The sequence below is a fragment of the Vipera berus genome, assembly GCF_964194415.1.
Source record: "Vipera berus genome assembly, chromosome: 2".
In the NCBI taxonomy this organism is placed as follows: Eukaryota; Metazoa; Chordata; class Lepidosauria; order Squamata; family Viperidae; genus Vipera; species Vipera berus.
In genome coordinates, this window is record NC_138203.1 from 115,487,256 (window position 1) to 115,514,984 (window position 27,729).

The 27,729-nt window shown below is 41.7% G+C and overlaps 1 protein-coding gene across 1 annotated transcript in view; it reads right to left on the reverse strand.

Annotated features, from left to right (window-relative positions):
- Positions 1–203: 203 nt before the first annotated feature.
- Positions 204–27,729, reverse strand: part of DOCK6 (dedicator of cytokinesis 6) — a gene marked incomplete at its 5' end in the record, with an annotated part of 204,374 nt that continues 176,848 nt past the window's right edge. Inside the window, 8 exons of the mRNA XM_081316526.1 lie at positions 204–3,785; positions 4,403–4,570; positions 10,349–10,455; positions 11,447–11,590; positions 12,124–12,360; positions 12,797–12,886; positions 20,438–20,563; positions 27,371–27,502. Of these exons, the coding sequence (XP_081172652.1) occupies positions 3,743–3,785; positions 4,403–4,570; positions 10,349–10,455; positions 11,447–11,590; positions 12,124–12,360; positions 12,797–12,886; positions 20,438–20,563; positions 27,371–27,502 (1,047 nt within the window). The 3' untranslated portion in view covers positions 204–3,742. The remainder of the gene's footprint in view (positions 3,786–4,402; positions 4,571–10,348; positions 10,456–11,446; positions 11,591–12,123; positions 12,361–12,796; positions 12,887–20,437; positions 20,564–27,370; positions 27,503–27,729) is intronic.

The following is a 27,729-nucleotide window of genomic DNA, read 5'->3' on the forward strand; positions in this document are numbered from 1 at the left end:
CCTTGTAATAAGGCAAACCCCTATTCAGAAAGAAGAGACTGGAGAGCGTCCAAGGCTAAAAGGCATCTGCCAAGATTTATTACGCAGTTAACAAAAACACTAGAGCTTGTCTTCTCAAGCGGAAAAGTTGCTTTCAGCAACCAGCCCCTCCCCAAACACTCCTTTTATAGAGAGCTCAGGGCGTGGTCTCCCTGTGCCTCCTCCCGAGGAGTCCCGCAGCCTTTCTTTGTTTGTTCCTGCTCGACTGCCTCCTGCGTCGGGCGTCCTTGAACAGGGCCAGCTGTGGGTCATCTTCCTCCGCACTCTCGGGCTCACGCAGCTGAGAAGAGGTCCCCGGCTGAGGGCTCTGCAAAGCCTCCAAACCATCATCAGCCGGTTCGTTTCCCTCCTCCCCCTCATCTGAGTCATCCGATACATCGGAGCCGGCTGTCGGACCCACAGGCTGGCCCTGAGTCACAACACATTCTATGTATATGCCTGCTTATTAGGGCTTTCGCCCCCCCCCCAAGCGGCATTATTACAAAGTCAGCTTATTGCCCCCAACAATCTGAGAGCATAGTCCACACTTATTATATCTCCTATAACCTGGGAACTTCATTTTTGGAGAATGTATGAAGACCCCTCCAGTAAGAGTACAAGGTCTATATCCGTGGTGGCGAACCTATGGCATGCGTGCCACAGGTGGCCCGCAGTGCCCTCTCTGTGGGCATGTGTGCCGTCGCCCCAGTCCTAGGCCTTCAACTGGGTTTTATAAAACCTTTTCACTTTAGGCCTCCACCGTGTGTAAAAAAAAAAAGGTTCAATCAGTCAATCACGCGGGGAAAAAAGATTTTGCAAAGTTGGAATTGATTGATTGAACTTTTTAGTTCCACCCAGTCTGCTGTTACCACTGCAGCCACGTCCACCCAATGGGCCACACCCACCCAGCCAACAATACATAAGTGGGTTTTAGGTTGTTCACCATCACTGGTCTATATTGAAGGATTTACCTGTGTGGCATCCAGTTTCAGAGTCTGAAATTAAATCCCTCATTGGCCAACTCAGGATCGGGAAGGTTCCAGGAGCTGACTTCATTTCAGTTGAATTACTAAAGAATAATATGGAGTGGTGGACACCTGTCCTGGCAGCGTTATTCACTTATATTGACTCCACCGGCCATGTCCCGGAGGATTGGGACTTGGCAATTGTGCTCCCAATTTATAAAAAGGGAAAGAGAGATGACCCTGCCAATTACAGACCAATAAGTCTGCTAAATATAATCAGCAAACTCTATGCCAAACACCTTCAAGATAAATTAAAGGTGTAGCTGGATCTTGAGAACCTGATTGCTGAAGAACAAACCGGGTTTATAGAGAGGAGGCATCATAGATCAGTGCTTAGTTCTTCATCATTTGATTGAAAAATATGCATCAGATAGACCTGTATCATTATATGCTGCCTTTATAGACCTTAAGGCAGCTTTTGACATGGTTATAAGGACTAAGCTATGGGAGAAGCTGGAAGCTGCCTCAATTGATCACAGACTCCTCCATCTGTTACATGCCTTACATACCAAAACATCCCTCAAGGTGAGGTGTAATATGCAAGGGTCTCTCTCGAGGTCAGTTGAAACTCAAAAGGGGGTGAAAACAGAGGTACATTTTGGCCCCCTTGTTCTTCAATTTTTACATAAATGATATGGTAAAATGGTTAAATAATCCAAATTACACCCCCCCCCCCAGCCTTGCTCTGCTGCTCTATGCAGATGACGCTGTGATCCTCTCCAGGACTCCAGTTGGCCTTAAAAGAGCCTTGCGAGCCCTTTTCCAGTATTGTAAATATAATAAACTGGACATAGATTATGAGAAAACAAAGGTTATGGCTTTTGCAAAAAGGCCAAAATAGTACTCATGGTATTTAAATAGCCACAAAATAGAGCAGGTAACCACCTTTAAGTACCTAGGGGTGGTCATCTATGCTACTGGCTCACAAAAAGCCCATGGAGAATACGCGGCTGCCTCTGGCCAATGATCAGTGAATGCCATTCTTAAATTTTTCTGCACAAAGGGAGGACACAATGTTCCAGCTGCAATTAAGCTCTTTCTGGCCAAGTTGCTAGCACAGCTTCTCTATGGGACCTTGCTCGGACCCTCAGCTTCGTGTTTTACACAACTGCAAAGAGTTCAATCCAAATTTATCAGAACAATTCTCCAGATGCCGCGCTGTGTCCCAAATGCACTTCTGCGCCTGGAGACAGGATTGATAAAAGTCGAAGCAAGAATCTGTATAGCTTCGTTAAACATCTGGCTAAGGCTTAATTGCTTTTCGCAAGGCCTTGCTTCATTAATTCTTCAAGATAAATTCTTTTCATGGATCAAGGCAGTCAAGTCCAACCTTGCCAAACTAGGCTTCTCGCCAGCCTCAATTCTCAAATTGTACTACGGCCAAGCAAAATAAACCTTGTGTCAAAGGGTAGAGGAGATCAAGAGGCAAGCGACCTTAGGTATGGCTCCGCTGTTTCTGGCTCAAGCCTCTATTAGATATGTAGTTATACCTGCCAGGTATCTTAGTCAGTTGGAGTCAGTAAACCACCAGAAAGCATTCTCGCTTGCATGATGCCATGTGTTTCCATCGGCCGTCCTGTACGGCAAGTATAAAAAGACACCATTGGCTGAAAGACTCTGCTCCTGTGGTCCAGGAGAGGTGTAGACCATTGGACACATGCTCCTTCAATGTTCCTTCTAAAGAGCTATTCAGAAAAACCATATCCTCCCCATAATTGATAGGTATCCTGGTCATTCGGAAAGTATTTATCTCCAGTGGCTGCTTAAAGACGAGCAGGCAGTGATCATGGTGTAGGTGGCTAGATTCTGTACAGCAGCATTGGGGATTCGCCAGAAACCTAAATAAACATTTTAGATCCTTTAAATTATCTTTAAAATATAGATAATGAAGATTCCAAAAAGTAGTTTAGGAGCTCTTAATAAAAACCTGGGAAACAGAACAAGGAGCAACAGAATCATAATTCCTGGGTTTCAGACCAAGCTATGGGTAGGAAGATCAAGGAGTATGGCAGGAATCAAATCCAGGTGTTATAAGGTTTCCGTCTTCTAACCTTGATCTAGATACCACTGTATTCTTCCCTGAGTTAGGAATGAGATCCAGAAACTAAGACAGTCATTCCTATGGATACATAAATAACTGGATATTCCAAGTGATCAAAAGCCAAAAACGTGTGAAAACACAGAACAAAAGAACGGATTGGGTGAGTAGTGGAGGGTTTCAAATTCTTCGGCTAATTTCAGCTTTCAAAGGGAAAGCAGCAGAGAAACCACAATGAAGAAACTTGGAAGTCCATCTAGAGTTACATTTTGGATCTACCTGCTGCATATGGAAATTCAAGGTCAGTGTCTATGACACAAATCTCCACTTGGATCAAGATCTGCAGGAGGTCTGACCTAGCCTTCCCAACCCAGATGGCCATGTGCTGAGAAGTTTCCTGAGGATGGTGCTCAGTCTTCAACAAGGCAGAATGTGGGAGCCAGCACCTCTCCACTACCATCTTCAACAAATATTCTTCTATTTGACTGAAACTCTGGCTTCAAATCTTGAACAGTGCCAGGAAAAATGGGGCAGGAATCTCAATATTGTCTTCCAGTGCAAAATAACTGCACAATCCTTCATTAAGGCTGAAACTCTGATGGCTGCAAAGTTCAGTACTTTCTTTCATAAATTAGACTCCTTGCAATTCAAGCAAACCAGGTTAGGCTTCCATCTTCCTCAGACTCAATCTGTTGAAGGAACTTCTGGAAGAGAAATAGAAGAAGGTTTTCAAACAAATATTGGAAAGGGATTTACACCATGTAGGGAAAGAGTGAAATGGCAAAGGCGGAAATGTATATTTCTATTGAATAAATAAAAGAACTGCATTAGATTTGGGTCTGATTCTGAAGCAGGATCTCTCTAAAGCAACTGGCACAATCAGAATCATTATAAGATTTAAAATAGCCTTAACAGGCACAAATGTCACTTAACAGACACTATTAAACTGATTCAAAATTACTAAGGGTAAGAACTGTGTCCCTTGAAAACAAGTGGTAAACAACTTAACAGTGTCCCAGTGTCACTTATGACATTCTAAATATCTGAGTATAATCCAACAGCATAGCATCTTGTGCTGGAGAGCAGCACAAGGATATATTTCCTTGTTTGGAGGAGCAGAATTCCTAGAAAAATTAAGTGGGATTCATTTATATCCCAAGGAGGAAAAGATTGAAACAAAACCAACAAATTAGGAAGGGCCCCTAAGTGTAATAGTGGTGGAATTGTACCAATAAACTTGTCTGTGCAAAGCACTTTGGTTCTGAGCCTCCATTTTGAAGTGTTTACTCATACCAGAGGCAAGCTGGGCATGCAAGCTCACCTGTGTGCAGAATGAGAAGCAACTGATGTATAGAGTTGAGGGATTTTGCGGTTGAGTAGTGGGTGCAGGGCTTCCTTTAGGCGTTGGTAATTCCTCTCTAGCTCTCGGAGGAACTCACGTTGGTCTGGTCCAATCAGTGTCTTGCTTTTACGAAGGGCATCTTCACATCTAAGAAAATAGGTGGATACTGGCTTAGAGAAGCCTCAAAGAGTTTTCTGCCTCTTCCTTTCGGCTGTTTACAGATGTCTAACTATTCCAACCTTGGATATAATTGCTCCCAGCTTCTAGTCTGAAACACCCTCAAAGGACAAGAGATTTTTGAAGTGTCTTATTAGATTTGGAAGGTTCCTGGGACAAACGTTTCTCTTCAGATCACCCTTACTGAATTGCAGCAGGTGTTGGCAATGAATTCATGCGCTGCAAAATTTACTCTTTTGAAGACATCCTTTCAAAAGATTGGCTTTACTTTTAGTTGTCTGGAACTTTTTAGAGGAAAAGCTGAATATCAAATTAATAAACAGACTAAAGTTAGCCAACCAAAGGGGGATTGTATAGGCCCAGCTGATATTAAAGAAAACTATTTTCTTTGATCTATTAAGAACTGCAACATTTTTTTGCAAGGCTCAATACAGAAGACAAAATATATAACTGGGCAAAGAGCAAAGTTGTGTTTGTAGGATGGACAGCAATGAATTACTTAGCATTACCCCACCTTTCTAGCGGTGCTGTATATAAAATCAGTTATCTACCATTCCTTGTTAAGACAAGTCTCATGGTTCCGATAGATGAAACCCTTCAAAAGAACTTCGAGGCATTATTTTCTTTAAAGAATCTTTTATTCAGGATACAAACTATCGGCACTACATAGTTGAACCCAAAAACTAAATTCCCCTCCCCTGGATACAAAGTAACAAAGTACAATTCCCACCCCCAATAAACAGTCATAAAGCACACTCCCCAATTAGCTTAAAGTGTGGGCTTTCTCCCCAGCTCTCCAGCCCGCCAAAACATTATCAGCTCTGGACCCAGTCTGGCCCTGGGTTCCCATGGCAGAGTTATTATTATGGCTAACTGAGCTCGTATCCCAATCCCCCCTCCCTGCACCAACTAATTCTAAAAGTAGCAAAAAGGAAAAAGAGAAAATGGCTGCATTTTCATCTGTTGCCAAAGCAAGAACATCTGATGTTAGCAGTGTTGACAAGATTGTCAAGAGAAATTGTACAGCCAGTATGTGAACTAAGTTGCTTTAATTAACATAATGAAATGTTAGATGTTTCTAAGAGCATGCCATAACCATATTTCCATAAATAACCTTTACCCGGTTTAACATGATCACAGGTCAGGACTTCCGGTTTTGCGGCAAGACGGACACAGGAAGGCCCTCCATGCCCAATTTTGCCCTGCTGAGGGCCCTGAAAAGGGCCTAAAGTCACCCTGAAGAGGCAATGAAGGAGGGGTGCCTTGTCGATCATGGAGAGATGGCGGTCTTTCCCTTTGATTCAAAGAAAGCCCTCCAAACCAGCAGGGGAAAGACCAGCTACATTTCTGTAGCTGGCCATTAGCTGCTGATAACCGAAGAACAAATGCCCCAATTAGCACATCATAAACAGCATGTTTGGAACTGGGTGAGAATATTGATCCTTTCTTTACTATTTTACAACTGAATTTCCTGGGAAAGGATCCCAAGAAGCTAAAAACCTCCGAATGTGAATGGAAGTGGCTTTTTAATTTCTATAGGGAACAGAAATACACAATATTGAAGTGGAAGTAATATAAAACTACAATTTTGAAATTTGAGAACTGAGATAACTGTTAAGATTTTCTCTTTGGAAAAAAAACCCATTGAGGTGAAATACAAGAAATCAATCCTTAAAACAAAGGGTGGAAAATGGATTTTGAATGATATCTAGTGGTGGATCTGCCTGCTTGGTGATTCCTAGCCTAAGGAAGAACAGCTGGCAATAAAGGAAAATATTGTGGCATACTTATCACCCTGACCTTGTTGGATTACAAACACCCACTGAGTTTAGGCTTTTAATCTCAAGAGCTAGTGGAAGAGAAAGAAAAACTTGACCTTTGATTACTTTTGGCTGGGAGAGGCTTTTGAGCTATTTTCAGAGAGGTTGAACACTTTGAACATTGTGGATTATAATACTGCCTGACAATTTTTGGAAACCTGAGACAAAGGATCATTATAAAATATTGCTTTTGGGACTGGATCTGTACTCTAAAATCTTCTGGATTATAAAGGCTGCATATAAAGACCAGAAAGCTAGAGGAAGCTTTGTTCTACTCTTACTGAGACTGGTGATATTAGAGGATCTTCAGGAATGATGCCTCAAGAAAAAAGAAATACTTTTCAGAAGGAAATATACTCTATGCTACAACTAATTCACCAAACAATAATTGCATACAAAGAGGACATAAAAAGAAACCACAATGTGACTAAAACTAATTTAGATAATATAAATGAGCAAATCTCCAAATTAAATCTACAACTAGAACGTTCCCAGACAATGACTACAAAGTATGAACAAATAAACCAGAGATCGGAAGATGAAGCAGAGGAAATGGATCTAGAGACGGAAGAGATGAAAGAAAGGAAATATAAACTATTATACACAAATAAAATACTGCAAGATTTACCCATAACAATGAAATTGCAAAAGACCCTTTAACTTTTAAGCTTGCAAGATGCACCAGATGACACGGAAGATTTTGGGGAATGGAACATAGAGCTGTCAGGGGAAATGTTACAATTTGGGAGACAAAAGATGAGGGGAGAAATTGAGAGAGAAGGAAGGTGGGAGTTGCTTAAGGAACATAAATGGGTGGAATTGCCCCTCAAAAATACCCTACCTAAATTGTCTTCCTCATGCCAAGTAACTTTCATCAAAATAGAAAGAAAATTCCTGGGCGATTTAATTGCCTTGGTTTGGAAAGCTACTTGGCAAAGAAAGAAAGCGAGAGTTAGATTTAAAAAATAGAAGATTTGACCTGTTAGAGGGGGCATCATATGTTTAAGTACTTGTTTGAATATGGTTAAAAGAATGGATGACCCTTAGATTATAATTAGACTTTTTATAATGAAAGATATGGTTTAAAATTAAAATAGCATTTTTTTCTCTTCTTTTAGGGGAAATATGAAAATAAGAGGAGGATTGGAATGAATAAAACTTTTAGCTATATAAATGTAATTAATATCATGAAAATCATAACTGACAAAGATACTTTAAATATTGATGGGAAATTAAAATTTAATAGCATTTTTTTTCTCTTCTTTTAGGGGAAATATGAAAATAGGAGGAGGATTGGTATGAATAAAACTTTTAGCTATATAAATGTAATTAATATCATGAAAATCATAACTGACAAAGATACTTTAAATATTGATGGGAAATTAAACCTTAATGAACACAAAAAACAGGATATTGATTTATGAATTGATATTATTATTTTGTATAATATTAGTAAAATATGATGAAGATGTTTATACCTAACTCTGTATACATCAGTAGTACCAAGAATTCTAACTGTGTAATGAGGGGAAAATGGAAAAAATATAGGGAAGAAAGGAGGATCAGGGAAAAAATACTGGATTGTGCAGTACTGAAGAAGTTAATGTTAAATATGTGAACCCAGACAACATGTTGTTTACTAAGCTCTAAAGATTGTAATTCTTACAAACTAATAAAACTTAAAAAAAAAATAAAAATAAAATGATCACGGGTCAGGGTAGGAGTGGAGAAGAATGCTCAGCTGTATCAAATACTCAAAAAGAGATACTGACACAAATGAATTGAGGCAGCTTTGTTACTTGACAAGTGATTATGTAAGAGCCGCTTCATCTATCTTCTTTTACTGTTCCAGAAGAGCCAGATAAAAATCCACCTTCACCTGTCAAGCTCTCTGAGCCAGTCCTATTTTTTTAGCCAGCCTGTCTCTGTGCAGTTGCTGTTGTGGGTATAAAATTAGGGAAGTTTCCCTGCCCCCTGCCTCTACCCCCACCCACCCCCAGCTCTCAAGAGAAAATACTGCATTTATCCTGACTACCTCCTATAACCTGAAGAGGGTAAAAGTCACTTTTGAGCTGAACTTGAATGCTGGTGACTTTATGAACATGTCTACATACTTTCTGAAGGATTGCCACCCAAGGACTAACCAGAACATTTTTGCTTAGCTTCTGAGATTAGATATGGTTGGTTAGATGCTGCCACCTGCTGAAGGTATACACAGGAATCTCTTCTTATTTTATCAACAGACAGAGAGAGGCCAGTCATTGGTGAGCCCCATATTTGAAAAGGACCTTTTACTTGGCTCTTTTCAGTCCATTAAAGGAACCCACCTTTCCCCAACCACAGTCAGACCCTTGGGGCACTGCACTCTGCTGATTTTTTGAGATCCTCACAACAGTTTTATTAACTTGGATATATATTACTTTGATATATTTTCTGTGTGGAAACAGGATACAAGTCAACACAGTAAAAGCAGAGTATTCTTTTAGCTCTTCTAGGGAGGCATCCTCCATTCCTTCTAGGCAGAGGCATCCTCCATTCCTATGCTTGAATCCTCATAACCACCTCCCCCCAGAGCTGCTATTCTGGAAAGCAGCATTGTTTTGGAAAGCTAATTCTGTAAAACAGAATTCCAGTTGATTTTCCTTTAGCATAGCTGGAAGTTATTTTAACTGTGATGTAAATCAGGGAAATCTGTATCCAAGAAGCAAACTTTCAGAGTCACTTGAAAAGCCCATACGTCACAAACTTGACAGTTATTGTCTAAGAAATCTTTTTCTGTCCTGCACAAATTCTGTATATGTCTTTTCACTGACCTTCCCAATATTACTTGCAAAGGAAATCCCCTTCATTCCCTAAGACCATTTCTGGTATATCATCTTGCAGTTGCTTTTTATGCTGCTCCAAAAGACATTTCTTGACTCTATTATCTAAATGGTTCTCTGCAAAGGGAGGAAAAGCACATGAGGATCTCAGCCTCATGTAAAGCCCAACAATGATGTACTGGGATGACACACAGTTGCATCTGCATTAATGGGAGAAGTATGTATGTTTTGGAGGTCATTTCTGATGTAACACATCATACTTGGATAGCTATCTATATTGAAAGTTTTGCCTAGGCCAGGGGTCATCAACCTTAAACACTCAAAGAGCCACTTGGACCTGTTTCCCAGAGAAAAAAAAACACACTGGGAGCTGCAAAATGCGCGCACGCATGTGAGGAGGGGAACTTTATTGAAGAGTTTAATTAAAAAGAAATAGAGGCTGCTGTGCATGAGTTCTCTCTCTCTCTCCCCCCTTCTCTTTCTCTCCCTCCCTCCCTCCCTCCCTCCCCCTCTCTCTCCCTCTCTCAGATCTTCTGCTCACCTGGCAAGCTAGCTTCACACTGTTCTCGGACAAGCTGACACACATTCTTATTGGGCTGGCTCTCCTGCCCTGCTTTTTGCTGCTTCCTGTGGAGACGCAGCAAAGGCAGGAGCCCCACTCAATAAGCTTGTCAGCTTCTCGGAAAACAGCATGAGTTACACAGAGAGAGAGAGGGGGGGGGAGCGCAAGTGCCTCTCTCTGTCTCTGTCTCTCTCTGCAAACTGGGAGCCGCAGGAGAAGGCTGAAAGAGCCACATGCGGCTCCAGAGCCACGGATTGCTGACCCGTGGCCTAGAGGTCTGCTTGGGTGGAGCTCACTTTATTTTCCCAAGCCTTTACATTATGAGCATTTGAATCTACTGCAATTATAAATTAAATATATTTTAGTGAAGTTATGTAATGTTCCTTTATCCTCTGTTCTTGCACATTATTAACATTATTTGCAATTATTTTTAGTTAATGTTCTATTTTTGTAAGGCCCTAAATATGATGGAACAGCGTATAAATGTAGTTACCAAATCGTGCATGGAGCCTATGGTATTGTGACAGCTGTCATTGTGCATTACCTCTTAGTGAAATCTTTGAAGCACAGCCGGAGTTTGTTGTGGTGTCGATAGAGTTTGGGATCATCAGGGATATCAGCCAAAAATACCTGTGCCACTTCCAGAGGACCCTGGAACAGGAAAGGCATGGAGAGGAAGTATGGTAAGAATGCCTGAATTGAAGTCAGAATCTGGGATACAAGTGGGAAGATTTCCTTCCCTTGCCATTCCACCTGTATCAATTAATTTTAGGCCACTCTTAGACATCATTATTTTTATTTAATTATCAACCTGAATGCTACCTTATTTACTGGAGTATCTTTAAAAGGCATACACATTAAAATAAAAAATAAAATAAAACAAGAACCCAGAAAACAGTAATGCATAGACCCTACACCAAACTCAGTCATAATAAATCCAAGATGCCCTATCAAGAGTGCTGATCATTTCATCCTGCTTCAGGGCCCACTGAAAGAGGCACTTTGCTAATGTTTTATGAAAATACAGCACGAATGAGGCCATACGGACCTCAGAGAAAATACTGCTCCACAGGGCAGGCACAGCTACAGAGAAAACATGTCTCCTAAATGATATTGTTTTATAACCAGGACCTGGAATACATCAATTCTACATTTCTGGTTGTGCAGAAATGGCTGGCCTCAGAAGAAAGGCAGTCCTGTAGGTAATCAGAGCCTGAGCCTAAGCCATGAAGGGGTTTAGAGATGACAATCAACATTGAATTGTACCTGGAAGCCCACTGATAGACACTGCATCAATATAATCACCTTGAATACCCTGCCTCATCCCAGTCATATATCAGACTGGCCGTTCCATTGCTTCTGATAACACAGCTCTCCTACAGTGACAACCTCTATACAGATTCTACTGTAGGTCACTGACAAACACAGTCAATGCTGCTCAATGCTATACACATTCCCAAACTTAAATTTCAGAGTCTTCTGCAGTTGCTGTATCATATATCCATCATTATGTAATATCTCATGCTTCCTTCATTTTGCAACATCTTTGTTCCTCAACTATTATCTCTGCCAAGAGGATTCAACCCCACTTTGCTAACTTGGCCTGCAATAAAACAGTTCTTCCCATTCCGTGCTTGGGTACCTGGTTGACTATAGTTCCAACACATCCTTGAAGCACCATCTGCAGCATCTTGGCATCAGCTGGGTCCTGGTGGGTGGCAAAAGCCAATTCCTGAGTCTTCTTCTGCATGTCCTCTATGGCTACTTCAATAGGAATAAGAATAATCTGGAGACAAGACAAGGCAAACTTAAACAAAACTGTCAGAGGATTACCTCCTTGTGCTTAAAACTATGTGTATAAATACAAAAAATATATAAAATTAGTTCCAATCCAAGTTTTGCACTAGGAAAAGATGGATTCATGAGCTCTACATACAGTAGAAGGGTTATAACTGCCTGACCTCTATCTCATAATTTAATTTACAATGAATATTTTCTTACATTTACTATTTTGCATAATTTATTCACAATTGACCTACTACAGAGTGTAGCCTGGGAATGCTATACTTGGAGAAATCTGCATTGCATTCACACAGTGCAATATTCTCTGGCCATTTCTCTGTCTGAAAGAATTTAACTTTTCTGAGGTCTTAAAAATTAAACTGCTGAAACACTTTCAAGCTTACTTCCATACATCATAAAATACAGAAAACTGACATCTTCAGTAAGGTGAATTTTGCATACAAACCATATTCTACAATTTTTTCACTCTCGGTAACTGTGATCCCTGTAAGCTCCATGAGCTGATTCTCTTGTTACCTCTTCCTTGTGGATGACATTAATGCGGGTTTTGATGTACGGGAAAGCATGAGAAGTGGTGAGCAGAGTCTTGCGCTTGAACTGCTCGTGCAGATCCCCATGTGCTCGTCCATCCAATGTGAAAGGGGTACAAAACATGAAGGTGCGCAGATTGTAGTTCTTGTCAAAATACGTGACACGGTCCTTCAATTCATAGGTGTCAAAGAAAGGCTCCACATAAGTCAACTGGATGTATGCCTGTGACAAGACAAGACAGGATCAGCATCCTTTCAGCACTGTTGCATCAGGCACTTGTTTGCTTGGAGTTCAGGCTATCATTGGAACAAGGGCAAGTGAGCAGAGAAGAGAGCAGCTGCCCCAAAGCAGCATTGGATTCTTGGAGGGGAGAAACAGGACAAGCATTCTGATAACCTTGCAATTTCAGTAATTTATAGGCAAGATGTGTAGCTTATGGAATGAGAGGAGAAATCCTAAAGGTATTTCCACTGTGGTGTATGTCGTATGGAAGAAGAAATATGGTAAATCACTTCTTACCTAGAATGCTATACTAGTAATACTTAGGAATTGCTATACCTAGAGATCCACAGCTTCTTTCCGCTCATATCTTCTTGGTTTAAACATACAGTCCAATGGTAAAATAGTCGCATCTAATACTATATACAGTAGAATCTACCTTATTAGGATCCAGTTTGGTCTTGTCTACAGGATTGGAACCTTTGATGATTTCCACCATTTCATGCCCAAAACGTTCAGCATAAAACTCCTGAATGAATGGAAAACAAAACAGGACAATTTTGCAAGGCAAAAAGGTCTGAGATGATTCTGGATATCTCAGGTCATCATAATGAGGATTAACCACATGTCTAGTGACAAGATAGTTCAATATTTCCTGTGGGATCAGTTTTCTCATTCCTGGCTTAAAGTATCCAGTCAGTAAAAGAGTTAGTGTTTTCCGTTTAGGGCTTTTGTTGTAAATGCCAGAACTGTATGAAATACTAATTATAAAATGCACTAGGCCTTCAATACACACCCTGTGAAGATCAAGATCCTTCGCCCTCTTGGCTGCTCCAGGCCTGGAGATCCAGGTGCCAGAGGCTTGGAAAAGGCCTCCGACACCCAGATCGAGCCTCCGGAAGCACGCGGAAGCATTCCCCCAGCCTCACTTTCAAGTGACTGCAGCCTGGAAAAGGCCTCCAATGCCCGGATCTGGCCTCTGGAGGCATGCAGAAATGTCTCCCAGCCTCAGATCCAGGCAGCAGCATGAACCGCAGCAGAGAGGGGACAGATCTTTTCAAGGTGAGTCTGGCACAGCATGAAGGGAGGGGGAAGCATGAAGTATCTTAGTGGGTTGGGGAGGCCTTGGGGACTTGTTCTATCACTAGGCCCTCCATGGCTTTCCCCACCCTGAGATGCCTCATGTTCACTTAACAAGCCCTGCGTCTTAATGAGCAAGGGAGTGATCTCATGTGAGGTATGAGATTCACTCCCACGAATTTTCAAGTTAAGAATGGAATGGGCAGGCTCCATTACATTCATAACTCGAGGACTATCTGTACAAAACCAATTCTAGAACCACAGCCTCTTCCTTTACAGACGCCTTTCTTTCCTTCCTTCCTTCCTCCCAGTGAAGCGGATCCTACCTAGACTATTTTTTATCTGCAGTAGGTATTTGCAGTGTAACAATGTTACAGACATAATCCAAAATTCTGTTAAAGACAAAACTCACATAGCTCCTTAGTCTTTTGTATAATTGACCAAGAATGGATGTGTTTCCAAACTTGTTGGAAACTTACAATTTTACAATCATAATTGTTTTTTTCAGGTTTACTGCTCCAGTGTGGGGCGCATCTCAACATGCCAACAAGTTGATATTATCACCAGTGAAACAATATGCTTAGTGACAGGTTGTCTCAAACCTACCCCAGTTGAGAAAATATATCCTCTCACTGGGCATTGCCCCACCTAAGATCAGGAGAGAAGTAGCTGCCGATGTTGAGAGAACTAAACACGATAATGATCCTCGATAATGATCCTCGACATCCTCTGAACAGACATATGCCCCAAGCCCATCAATTCAGATCTAGGAACAGCTTTATGGCAAGAACAAACATTCTTGAGGGTACACAAAAACAAAACTTAATTAAAAGATGGAAGAAGAGGACTATCAAGCCAAGAATAATATTTAAGGATGATATGCCTGAAGGATCTGACCTCCCTTATACTACTTGGAGGACCCTGAATAGGTTGAGAGTTGGAATGCCTATGTGTAAAACAAATATGCTCAAGTGGAGACTCTTAGCGGATAACGCTATGTAAATGTGGAGAGATGCACAGCCCGGCCCATCTGCTGGTATGTCAACTACTACCAGAAACATGTACCAAAAATAACTTTATAGAAGAAGAAGGAGGAGGAGGAGGAGGAGGAGGATCGTCATAATACCCATTTCCATTGCACTCCTTTTAGTTTTCAAGTATATATTATTGGTACATACTTCAAAAGAACAACTCAACATTTCTAAAAGTTAAGTGGCAAGTAGAACAAAATTAATATGAAATTTTGAGCATTTCCAATAACCAGTTTTTCTTCCTAAAATTGTGTTCGATAGAATCAAAGTATTTTTGTAGTTTTTAATTATATTTTATATAATTATATCAATATAAAAGTTAATATGAATCAGATACATCAATGTCTCACTCCAGTACCCATGATAAACTTATCTTATATCTCAGTTGGAGCGCCCTGCGGGAGGAAGAGCATATAGGGAAAAAATGCAGAAGATTCTCCCTAGGAAGAATTAGAACACACACACACACACACAGCCCAAATGTAAGATACTGCCTAGGAGATCGATCTGTCTGTCTGTCTCTGTCTCTGTCTCTGTCTCTGTCTCTGTCTCTGTCTCTGTCTCTGTCTGTCTGTCTGTCTGTCTGTCTGTCTGTCTGTCTGTCTATCTATCTATCTATCTATCTATCTATCTATCTATCTATCTATCTATCTATCTATCTATCTATCTATTTATCTATCTATCTATCTTATGCTGCCTGTCACAGCATGGGGTACATTTTCTAAGTGTCAGCAGAGGATCCCTCCCGCTCTCCAATCCATTACTTAAAAAAGGAGGTGAAATACATAGGACTCTCATCAATATAGTTAGCAAATTGTACATAGTTCATATGTCTTTATTCCTATAAGTTAGAACTGCATGTTTCCACCCAGGCCCAAGATCCTGCAAACCTGGGTTCAGGCTCAGCCATAAGGCAGCAATGACAACCCACTCCAGTATTTTGCCAAGAAAAAGAAAATAAACATTCATAACCAAAACCATGATAGCAGACAATGAGCCTGCCTGCCTGGAGAGTATCCAACAAGCTACTGGGTAAAAAGCACAGAGTGACAGAGGATTAAATTCAAATGGCTACTGACGCTCATAGAGGCAAAATGAAAGTCTGATGCTGCCAAGATAGGTTGGCTGGGCACGGGTAGGGGGCACGGGTAGGCTGGGCACGGGTAGGGGCCTTCGACGTAGACCTAATAAGAGGCCCCTGATTATTTTTCTGTCTAAATTTTTTAGGGGGTTAGGGAGGCGGGAGGGTTCTTTTGGTTGTTTGGATAAGGGGGGCGATCCAACAACCTCTGTTCTGGCTAGTGCTGATGCAGATCGCAGGGGGGAGGAGCGGGGATCGGTTACCTCTGGGGCTCCAGGGCTGGTCGTGGGGCTACCTATCCCCACGACATCAGGGAATGGCAGCAGATGTAGGAGCAGAGGGCCGTATCGATCTCAGGGAAGGCCTCTCCGCTGTTTACAAGCGGTGGGGCACTCCGACCCTCTGGCTCTCCCCCAAGGTCCCGGGAGTGAGGGTGTGCAGCCTCCCGAGCTCCGGCTGGTGTATTTGAATGCCAGGTCTGTCTCTAATAAGGCTCCTCTCGTCCGTGACTTGGTCGAGGGTGAGCAGGCGGACCTGGCTTGCATCATGGAGACTTGGTTGGGCCCAGAGGGCGGGATTCCTCTGGTTGACCTTTGCCCACCAGGTTTCCGGGTGCTGCACCGGCCTCGGGCTCAGGGTAGGGGTGGGGGTGTGGCTGTTGTTATGAGGGAGACCTTATGTCCGCGGGAGGCCACCGTTCCCCAGATAGTCGGGTGTGAGTCTCTCTTTCTGAGATGCGGCCCTGGTGCGCAGTTGGGCTTGCTGCTGGTGTACCTTTTGCCTAGTCACGCAGCAGCAGCCCTGCCTGAGCTGCTCGATGTCCTCTCTGGGCTGGTGATTGAGTTCCCGAAACTTATAGTTTTGGGGGACTTCAATCTACCATCGCTGGGAGGATCATCTGAGTTGGCTCGGGAGTTCATGGCTTCCATGACGGCCATGGACCTGACGCAAGTAATTTTGGGACCGACTCATGAGGGAGGCCACACCCTTGACTTAGTTTTCTTATCTGGACGGTGGTTAGATGATCTTGGTGGGGGCTCTCCAATTATAATGCCCCTGTCATGGACCGATCATCATCTCCTGCGCCTGGTCTTCCGTTTTGCCACCCCCCGCCGTGGGTGTATGGAACCAATTAAATGGTACCGCCCCAGACGCTTAATGGATCCCCAGAGGTTCCAGGCGGCGCTGGGGTCCCCACCTGCCTCCCTTGCTCACAGCTCGGCAGATGCCTTAGTGGAAGCCTGGGAAAGGACAGCCACTGAGGCTCTTGACCGAGTTGTACCCCTGCGGCCCCTGACCCGGTGCAGATCCCGTCGAGCTCCATGGTTTTCTGCGGAGCTCCGGGAGATGAAGCGTCGGAGACGGGGCCTAGAGAGCGGTTGGAGATCTAGCCGATCCGAATCCGACCGATTGCGACTAAGAGCCCACATTAGGTCTTATCTCGCTGCGATAAGGGAGGCGAGGTCTAACCACTTCGCCACCCTTATCGCGTCCGCAGATAATCGCCCGGCCGCCCTGTTCAGGGTGACTCGCTCCCTCCTAAATCAGGAGGTGAGGGAGGATCCCTTGCAGGGTCGTGCCGAGGAGTTTAACCAGCATCTGTCGGACAAAATCGCTCGGATTCGGACCGGTCTGGACTCTGACTGGGCAGAGTCTGGCGATCAGGACACGGGCGGTCTTGTCGATACCACCTGGGATGAGTTTGATTCTGTGACTCCGGAGGAAGTGGACAGGATCATGGGGAGGCTGAGCACCACCACATGTTTACTGGACCCGTGCCCTTCCTGGCTGGTCTATGCAGCCCGGGAGAGGACACGCAGCTGGTTCCAGGCAGTTATATCGGCTTCTTTGGGTGAGGGTAGCTTCCCCGCCGTCTTGAAAGAGGCGGTGGTGAGGCCTCTCCTCAAGAAGCCTGCCTTGGACCCAGCTGTATTGAACAACTTTCGTCCTGTCTCCAACCTTCGCTTTCTTGCGAAGGTTGTTGAGAGTGTGGTGGCGCATCAGCTCCCTCTGGTCCTGGATGAAGCGGATTATCTAGACCCGTACCAATCGGGTTTCAGGCCCGGGCACAGCACGGAGACGGCATTGGTCGCGCTGGTGAATGATCTCTGGAGGGCTCGGGACAGGGGATATTCCTCTGTTCTAGTCCTATTAGACCTCTTGGCGGCTTTCGATACCATCGACCATGGTATCTTGCTGCGGCGTCTCAGGGGACTGGGAGTGGGAGGCACAGTCTTACAGTGGTTCTCCTCCTATCTCCAGGGACGTTCGCAGTCGGTGTTGGCAGGAGGGCAGAGGTCGACCGCGAGGTCTCTTGTTTGTGGAGTTCCTCAGGGGTCGGTCCTCTCGCCTCTCCTGTTCAACATCTACATGAAACCGCTGGGTGAGATCATTCGTGGTTTTGGAGTTGGGTATCATCAGTACGCGGATGATACCCAACTTTTCTTTTCGACCCCAAACCACCCCAGTGATGCCCTCAACGTGATGTCCCGTTGCCTGGAGGCGGTTCGGGTCTGGATGGGGAGGAACAGACTTCAACTCAACCCCGACAAGACTGAGTGGCTTTGCATATCTTCATCCCGGGTCTATTCGGACATTCCACCTCTTGCTATGGGGGGTGAACTATTACCCCCCGTAGATAGGGCTCGCAACTTGGGAGTCCTCCTAGATTCACGGCTCACCTTGGAAGACCATATAGGAGCTGTGACTAGGGGGGCTTTCGCCCAGGTTCGCCTGGTGCGCCAGTTGCGGCCCTATCTTAGCCGGGATGATTTATGCACGGTCACTCATGCGCTCGTGGCCTCTCGTCTGGACTACTGCAACGCTCTCTACATGGGGCTGCCCTTGAGGACCACCCAGAAGCTCCAACTGGTACAGAATGCAGCCGCGAGAGTTGTGTTGGGAGTCTCCCGATACTCCCACGTTACACCTTTGCTCCGTGAGCTGCATTGGTTGCCAGTTGCCTTCCGGGTGAGATTCAAGGTACTGGTAATGGTGTTCAAAGCCCTTCATGGCATGGGGCCGGAGTACCTTAGGGAACATCTGCTGCCGGCATCAAGCTCCCTGCGCCCTGTGCGTTCCCACAGAGAGGGCCTCCTCAGGGTGCCACCGATCAGAGAATGTCGATTGGTGGCGCCCAGGGGGAGATCCTTCTCTGTGGGCGCTCCGGAGCTGTGGAATCAGTTGCCGGTAGAGCTCCGGATGGCGCCTGATCTTCGCTCCTTTCGTCGCGATCTCAAGACGTTTTTGTTTGTACAAGCCGGCCTAGCCTGATGGGGATTGGTGGGGTTTTTATTTTTTTGTATTCTTAATTTTATTTTTGGGGTTTTATTATTGTATTAATTGTTTTAACTTGGGCAATTATTTAATCTCTTTTTAATGTTTGTACTTTGTATTTGACTTTTGCCCTGTGAACCGCCCTGAGTCCTCAGGGAGAAGGGCGGTATATAAATATTATTAAATTAAATTAAAATTAAAATCACTGGTATATCAAGACCTAAGATTGACATAATAGGTACTAGTGATCTTCAGTCAACTGAAATGAACTGGAGTGGTTGCTTTTCACACTAGAGGGCTACCAAATCATCTACTATTAACATGAAAATAATAAAAAAATTGAAGTTTTTAAAGAAGAGTGCATAAATCAATGTTTGGACACAACCCCCCAAATTATACAATCTGAATGTGAGCCCAGGCAAGTCTCTCATTATAAGGGTGAGTCCCAATCTATGCTCCAATACAGATACAGAACAAATGAATATTGAAAAAGTTTATGCCAATGTAACACACCCACATTTACCATCTTTTCACAGATGAATGGAATACTAAAATTTGAAAGCAAAATACTGGTAAATTGTCATCATGATATTAGAAAGGAAAAAGGTAACAAATCAACAGAATTTTATCTACAAAGTTCTTAGAACATAGAGCAAGGAATAATAGGGTTGGAAGAGATCTTGGAGGTCTTCTAGTCCAACCCCCTGGAGATTCTATACCATTCCAGACAAATCATTGTCCAGTCTCTTCTTGAAACCTCCAGTGATGGAGCACCCAAAGCTTCTAAGAGACAAGCTATTCCACTGATTAATTATTCTCACTGTCAGGAAATTTGTCCTTAGTTCTAGGTCTTCCACCCATTGCTTCTTGTCCTGTCCTTAGTGCTTTGGAGAATGAATCAACCCCTCTTCTCTGTGGCAACTCTTCAAGTACTGGAAAACAGCTATCTTCTGTATAGGGAGATCCTGCTTCCTAGATAAGAATGTATGTAGATCAGCAACTCTGATCACCCTGCATATGCATATTGCACAATGTATACAGGTAGTCCTTGACTTACAACCATTCATTTAGTGACCATTCATTGTTATGACATTGAAAAAAGTGACTTATGATTGTTTTTCACTTATGACCATTGCAGCATCCTTATGGTCACATACTCAAAATTTGGAAGCCTGCCAATCAGTTCATATTTATGATGGCTGAAGTGTCTCAGGGTCATGTGATCACTTTTTGTGACCTTCTGACAGGCAAAGTCAATGGGGAAGCCGGATTCACCTAGTAACCTAGTACTAATTTAACAATTGCATGGATTCCCTTAACAACTGTAGCAAGAAAGGTCACAAAATGGGACAAAACTCACTTAGCAACATAAATTTGGGGCTCAGTTGCAGTCATATGTCAAGGACTACTTGCATAGATTTCTGAAAGCCAAGAATGGAATTTTGTTTTCAGCAAGTTCTTTCCAAGGCATATGAGCAAGACTGTCCATGCAAACACTCTAAAGAGATGCAATTGGTGCTGTGTTCCCATTCACAATTCAATCTCTGTTTTCTCTTACATATTCACTAAATTGCTTCATCTATATCTCCTTTGAGGATATTTTAGCTGTTACCTCAAGTCGATGAGAAATTTCAGCTAATTTAGTGATAGAAGGTTCTTTGTAGACAAACTCTTGTTCATCCAGGTCTCCAAATTTGCTGCCATAAAAACCAACTCGGAAATACGTTCCAAACATTCTCTAAAGCAATCTAAAGGAATGGAGGGAGAAATAAAACAGCAAAGTTAAATTGAAAATTTTAACCTTAACTATAACATGTCTTTCTAACCTGGCTACCTATCTCACTCTCAGCAATTCTTTCCTTGAATCCAGTTTATATTTATTTATTTATTTTAAACATTTATTCAGCTCCTCATTTTAAGAACTCTGGACAGCTAACAATCAATAACATATGCATTTACAATTAAGTGTGGGTTTATATTCTTGCCTGATTCTGTGTGCACTGTGTCCACAAAGAACAATCCAGGTAATCCTGTGATTTTGAAGGTATTTTCAGGGACCATCATTTGCCAATAAAGATCAATCTCTTTCTGCACCCCATGAAATGTGCTTGAAGGAGGTCTTCCGGTCCAGAAGACCCTATACCATTTCAGACAGGTGGCTGTCCAGTCTTTTCTTAAAAACCTCCAATGATGAAGCACCTACAACCTCTGAAGGTAAGCTGTTCCACTGGTTAATTGTCCTCACTGTTAGGAAGTTTCTCCTTAATTCCAGGTTGCTTCCCTCCTTGATTAGTTTCCATCCATTGTTTCTTGTCTTGCCTTCTGGTGGTTTGGGAAATAAGTTGAACCCCTCTTCTTTGTGGCAGCTCCTCAAATACTGGGATACTGCTAACATGTCACCCCTATTTCTTCTTTTCTCTAGTACTGGATGCAGTACTTCAGGTGTGGTTTTACTAAAGTTTTATAAAGTGGTACTAATACTTCATGTGATTTTGATTCTATGTCTCTGTTTCTACAACCAAGGATTGTATTAGCTTTTCTGGCTGTTGTCGCACACTGTTGACTCATGTTTATGTGATTGTCCACTAGGACTCCAAGGTCCCTCTCAGAGTTACTGTTTTTGAGCCAGGTTTTGCCTAATCTATACTTGTACCCTTGGTTTTTCCTGCCGAAGTGTAAAATCTTGGTATTCTCCACATTAAATTTCTTTTTGTTGGATATGGCCCATTGTTCAAGTCTGTCAAGATCTTTTTGGATCCTGAGCTTGTCTTCTGGGGTGTTGTCTTCTGGGGTGTTGGCTATTCCTGCCAGCTTAGTGTCATCTACAAGTTTGATGAGTTCATCTAAGTTATTTATGAAAATATTGAAGAGTACTGGGCCTAAGATGGAGAGACCTTGTGTTACTCTGCTACTTACTTTCTCCATGTAGACGTAGTACCATTAAGGACTACTCGTTGAGTACATTGTCAACCAGTTACAAATCCATCTGGTGGTGATGCTGTCTATCCCACATTTTTCTAGTTTACCAACAAGTAGGTTGTGGTCTACTTTGTTGAATACCTTGCTGAAGTCTAAGTATACCATGTCCACAGCATTTCGCTGGTCTACTAATTTAGACACTTTGTCAAAGAATGTAATAAGATTGGTTTGGCATGATCTGTTATCAACAAACCCTTGCTTGACTTTTAATTATAACTTTGTTTCTATATGTTCACAGATCTGTTTTTTAAAGTTATTTTTTCCAGTATCTTCCCAAGTATTGATGTTAGGCTGATTGGTCTGTAGTTTCCTGGATCTGTTCCCCTCCCCCCTTTTTTTTTTGAAGATGGGAACCACATCAGCTCTTTTCCAATCCTCTGGTAGTATCCCAGTGCTGCAGGATTTTTTAAAAGATATGGTCCACTTGTTCTAACATCTGCCAGCTCCTTCATAACTCTGGGAAGTAATCCATCAGATCCCAGTGATTTATATTCATCAAGATTAAACAGGTGTTCTCTTACCATTTTCTTGCTTATTTTAATTTTTATTTCTAATCCGTCTTTTAGTTATTTTTTGATAGGTTAGGCTATAGTTTATTTTTGCATGAAGACTAATGCGAAGAATGAGTTAAGCAGCTCTGCTTTCTCTCCACTGCCTGTTACTTCCTTGTGATCTTCTCTCTTTAGTGGACTGACAGTTTCCTCAACTTTTTTCTTGTTACTTATATGATGAAACTTTTTTTAAAATTATCTTTGACTTTTGTTGCAAGTCTTTGTTCATTCTAAGCCTTTGCTTTCCTGACTTCATCTTTGCAGATTCAGGCTATTTGCTGATATTCTGTCTTAATTATGTGTCCTTCTATCCATTTTTTATACTTATACTTTTTGTCTTTCAGTTTATGCAGCCATGCTGGTTTCTTCTTGGATTTATTACTTTTCTTTTTCAGTGGTATTGTGTTGGACTGGGCTTTTATGATTATATTTTTCAGAGCCTCCCATACTTCTTGAGTTGTTTTCCCCTTTAGGATTTTTATCCATGGAATTTTTCTTAGTCTTGCTCTGAGTTTTTAAAATCAGCTCTTTTAAAGTTTAAGACACTGGTTGGATTATATTCTATTTCTTATGTTTGCGTTATATTGAATTCTAATATGACGTGATCACTCTTGCTCAAGGTTCCGGTGACTTCAAATCCCTCTGTCACTTCTCTACCTTTTAAATGACAAAGTTGTCAGCTAAGTTGGTTAGGAATCTGTCCAATCTCCCACTTGCTGCAGAGTTTGTCTCCCAATTGATATCAGGGTAGTTAAAGTCTCCCATTAGTTTCCTACATACATTTATTGATTAGTAAAAAGTTCATCTATTCTTCTGCTTGGTGGGGTAATATATGCCTCTAGCAATGTCATTCCTTTTTCTTTTATATTGACTCATATGGATTCTAGGTTTTCATCCTTGGTTTTGTGTATTTCTGTAGCGATGTAGTGATCTTTTATATATAATGCAACTCCACCTCCTCTTTTGTTGCATCTGTTCCTTTTGAATACTTTGTATCCTTCCATCAGTACATTCCAGTCATGAGTTTCATCCCATCAAGTTTCAGTAATGGCAACTATATCATATCTGCTTTCATGTACTAATACCATACTTCAAGTTTACCGTTTGCTCCCTAAACTTTGAGTGTTAGTTTATAGGCATTTGAGTCCTTTATGGGTCTTGGGCATGTTTCTTATGTCTCCTACATTGTAACTGGTATTTCCATCCTTCCCATCACTTTGTACTTCATTTTTCTTTTTCTTTTTTATTTCTTCTTTTTCTTTACTCTTTACTTCCTACCTCCTAATGTGATCTAGTGGTTTTTGCTTGGAATTAGGTTCTAAAGGTCATGAAGATTGGGGGCCCCTCCCCCTCCTCCTTCAATTTTAGTTTAAAGCCCCTTTGATAAAATAAGTCAGTCACTTTCTAAATATATTCTTTCCAGTTCTTGTGAGGTGCAGTCCATCCCTTGCCAGTAGCCCTTCATCTAGTTATTACAGACCATGGTCTAGGAAGCCAAAGTTCTGTTGACAACACCAGTTTTTAAGTCAGTGGTTCATTTCCAAAATCCTTTGCTCCCTCATTGGATGTTGGTCTTTTGCTGGAAATATAGATGAAAACATCACTTGTGCTCCTAATTCTTTAACTTTCTTCCCTACCTGTTTGTAATCTCTTGTGATTGTTTCCAGATTCATTGTTGCATCATTGGTCCCCACATGTAGGAGAAGAAAGGGGTTTATTATTTTAGTAAGGTACTCAGTTACATGTTTGATTTTTGCTCCAGGGAGACAATATACCTCCCTAAATTGACTGCCTGGTCTGCAGATTATAGTTTCTGTTCCCCTAAGAATTGAATGTCCTGTCACCAATATTCACTTTTTTTTCTTAGGGAAGTCTGGGATACTTTTCTTCCTGTCGTACAGGTTGTGCCTCTTTTTTAAGAAACTACTGCTGACTGCTCTTTTATAGGTGTCTGCATATTTTCTTCCAGGGGGAGGCTATGAAAGCGATTGTTCAATTCCACAGGGGCTTCACTGGAGTGGGCTAGGGTAGATAGTAGGGGCTTTGCTCTTGGTTGTTATTTTCTTCTAATAGTGACATATTTCCATTAGGTATATAGGGTTGTTTTTTATGGAAGCTGTTTGTGTTCAATTTGTGTATACCGATTTTTGTTATGGGGTCATTTTTTTAAGAAGCTGTTTGCTTCCTACTATGTTTTATTTTGGTGTAGTTTTTTTGTTTAGGTTGGGATTTCTCACTTGGTTCATTGAATTTCAGAGTGGCTATAGTTGCCTCTAGACCCTTTACTTTTACTTCTAATAATTCAAGTAGTTTACATTTGATACATACTTAATTTTGGACTTCTGTAGGCATAAGCTGAAACAATGACAGAATTTGCAAGTCACTATAGTGTCAGTCTCTTACTTTGTTAAAAAAATTAAATATTTGTAAAAATTAAATATTTTTTTTGCTGTTGCAAAGTGTCAGTTTACGATAGTTTACAACTCACCAAATCAGGACCAGGCCGCATCAAGAGCAGAGAAGTTGAGTAGGAAATTAAAAACAAAGAGAGAAGTTAGCAAGAGAATGGCAATTCTTCAACCAATTCTCCAGATGGAGAGAGTGGGTATGAATGAACTGAGGACAGGAGTCTTGTCTCAGTGATTTGTTCATAAAGGGCCTGATACTATAAATAGTCGACTTACGACTATTCATTTGATAATGGTTCAAATGGAAAAAGTGACTTATGACGCATCCTCAAAGTTATGCCTGTTGCACCCCCCCCCCCCGTGATCTCATAATTGCAATTCAGGCATAATTGCAAACTGATGCACATTTATGATGGTTATAGTGTCTTGCAGTTGCATGATCATGATTTGCAACCTTCCCAGCCAGCTTCTGACAAGAAAAGTCAATTGGGGAAGTTGGATTTGCTTGATTGCATGATTCATTTAATGACTATATGATTCACTGAATCACTGTGTTGAAGTGGTCATTAAATCAGGTTTGCTGATATGATAATTTGCTTAACAATCACATTGCTTAGTGACCAATATTCTGGCCCCAAATGTGGCTTTAAATTGAGGATTACCTGTAATGAGATCCTTTTTTATCCTAACATAAGTTGCTATTGTTATATTTACTATCTGGATATCTCTGTGCACTTTCACTGTCTATTGAATACATTATTTTTATGCACTGGTGTAATTATAAGGAGGAAACAACTTTCATGGTTATGCAGTAAAGGTTTTCTGAGCACAACCCAGAACTTGATCAAGTACTCCTTGTGGTAATGTAATTCATATTCCACCTATTTTTCAATAGCTATTTGACACTTATGAATTTGTCATCAATTTTATCACAACTTTGGTCAAAAATACATTTGGCAACAGCCAGAACTTGATTAATTTTGATGAAGGATGTTCATCAACGAAAGAAAATCAATTGCAGGATCTGACCATATAATTAGCATAAGGTAAAGGTAAAGGTTCCCCCGCACATGTGTGCTAGTCGTTTCTGACTCTAGGGGCCGGTGCTCATCTCCGTTTCAAAGCCGAAGAGCCAGCGCTTGTCCGAGGATGTCTCTGTGGTCATGTGGCCGGCATGACTAGACGCCAAAGGCGCATGGAACACTGTTACCTTCCCACTGTAGTGGTCCCTATTTTTGTACTTGCATTTTTATGTGCTTTCGAACTGCTAGGTTGGCAGAAGCTGGGACAAGTAACAGGTGCTCACTCTGCTATGCGGCACTCGGGATTCGACCCGCCAAACTGCCAACCTTCTGATCGACAAGCTCAGCATCCTAACTCACTGAATTACCAATTTGAGACACTGAAATATTTATCCCCAGGGGAAAACAGTATTGGCTGAAGATATCTGAAATTAGCATGATTCTTATCAATTCCTAACTGCACTTTTTATCCTCATCCATATTTATACAATGAAATGTGTAGAAATAAATGGAATATTTATGAAAAATTGAGAGTGTATAAACAAGTGTTTATTTCCCTGTCCATCCATTTTTCTTTATGGAATCTATGATATGAAATAGTGATATCACAATAAAGCCATATGCCTCATTTCCCCTTCAAGGAACTCTTTTAGTCCTGATATCCAAACTACTGCCCCATAACTTTAGCAGTGAAAACTTTTAATGAAGTTATCCAAATAGATTCAATATGGTCCTCAACTCACACTAACTAAACTATGGTGTGGCTTGTTTGGTTTCTATTTCATGTACTGTATGGAGTCTAAACATTTTGACTTATTTTATAGACCCAAAGAATCATAAGATGTATGTGTCTGAAAGGATCATATTGGTTATGTAGTTCAATTTCCTGCTCCAAGCAGGAATTCACTAACCCTCCCTAACAAGGAGAAATCCAATACCACTTGAAAAGCTACAGTATAAGGAAGTAGAAGCTACACTTAACAGCTCTTACCATCAGAAAATTAATCCAAATATCCAACCAAGGTTTTCATTTCAACCTGCTGATTCTTATCCCTCTCTCAGGTTTAACAGAAAACCTGGCACCACTCTTGCATATGGCAGACTCTTTGTGTATCTGTAGGTCACTTAAGATTTCTCCTTTGCAAGCTGAATGTATTCAGCTCCTTTACATGGTAGTCATAGGAGATTGTTTCCAGAATTCTCGTCATTTTTAGTCTCTTTTTTGAACCTACTCCAGCTTTCCATGATCTTTTTAAAGTACAATGCTTAGAGCTGAATGTAACAACCCAACTGTAATCTTATCAGTGCAGAGTGCAATGGAATTGTTTCCTACAGGTTTGCATGCAATACTTCTAATGTATTTCAAGATTACATTGGCCTTTCATTATGACAATTAACAAACTACAGCTTAAATGATGTGCCAACCTACCCTGTGTTTATTTTTTCTGATAGACAATATAAAATGGAACACAATAATGTTTGGGAAAACATCCAAGGAGAGAAGTTAATGCTCCTTTTGATTACCACCCTAATACATCTCCTAAAATGAGATACTGCAATGAACTATGCTACAGAATGTTCTTACCTGGCCAGTTATCTTGCTAAAAGCATCTTGCAGTTTCCCATGCAGAACTGCCAACTTCTTAAAGTCACGGTTGGCTTCATGGATGGGAATGAGAATCTTGTAGGTTTCATTGACAGCCTCATAAAGTCCACCCTGGGAAGAACAAAGAATTCAGAAGCCATGGAACACCCCTCAGAACAGTTCTGACAACTAAGAAGCAAGTAGCAAGGCTGATAAGAGAAATGAGAGAAAACTGGTATGCAGAAGCAGTCAGTGCTTCAACTAGCTGGATAGGTAGCAGGTATGCCAGAAATAGTACTTTGCAGAAGACTGGCAATGCTTCTCTTCTAGGGAATATACCAAGACTAATAAAGGCTACT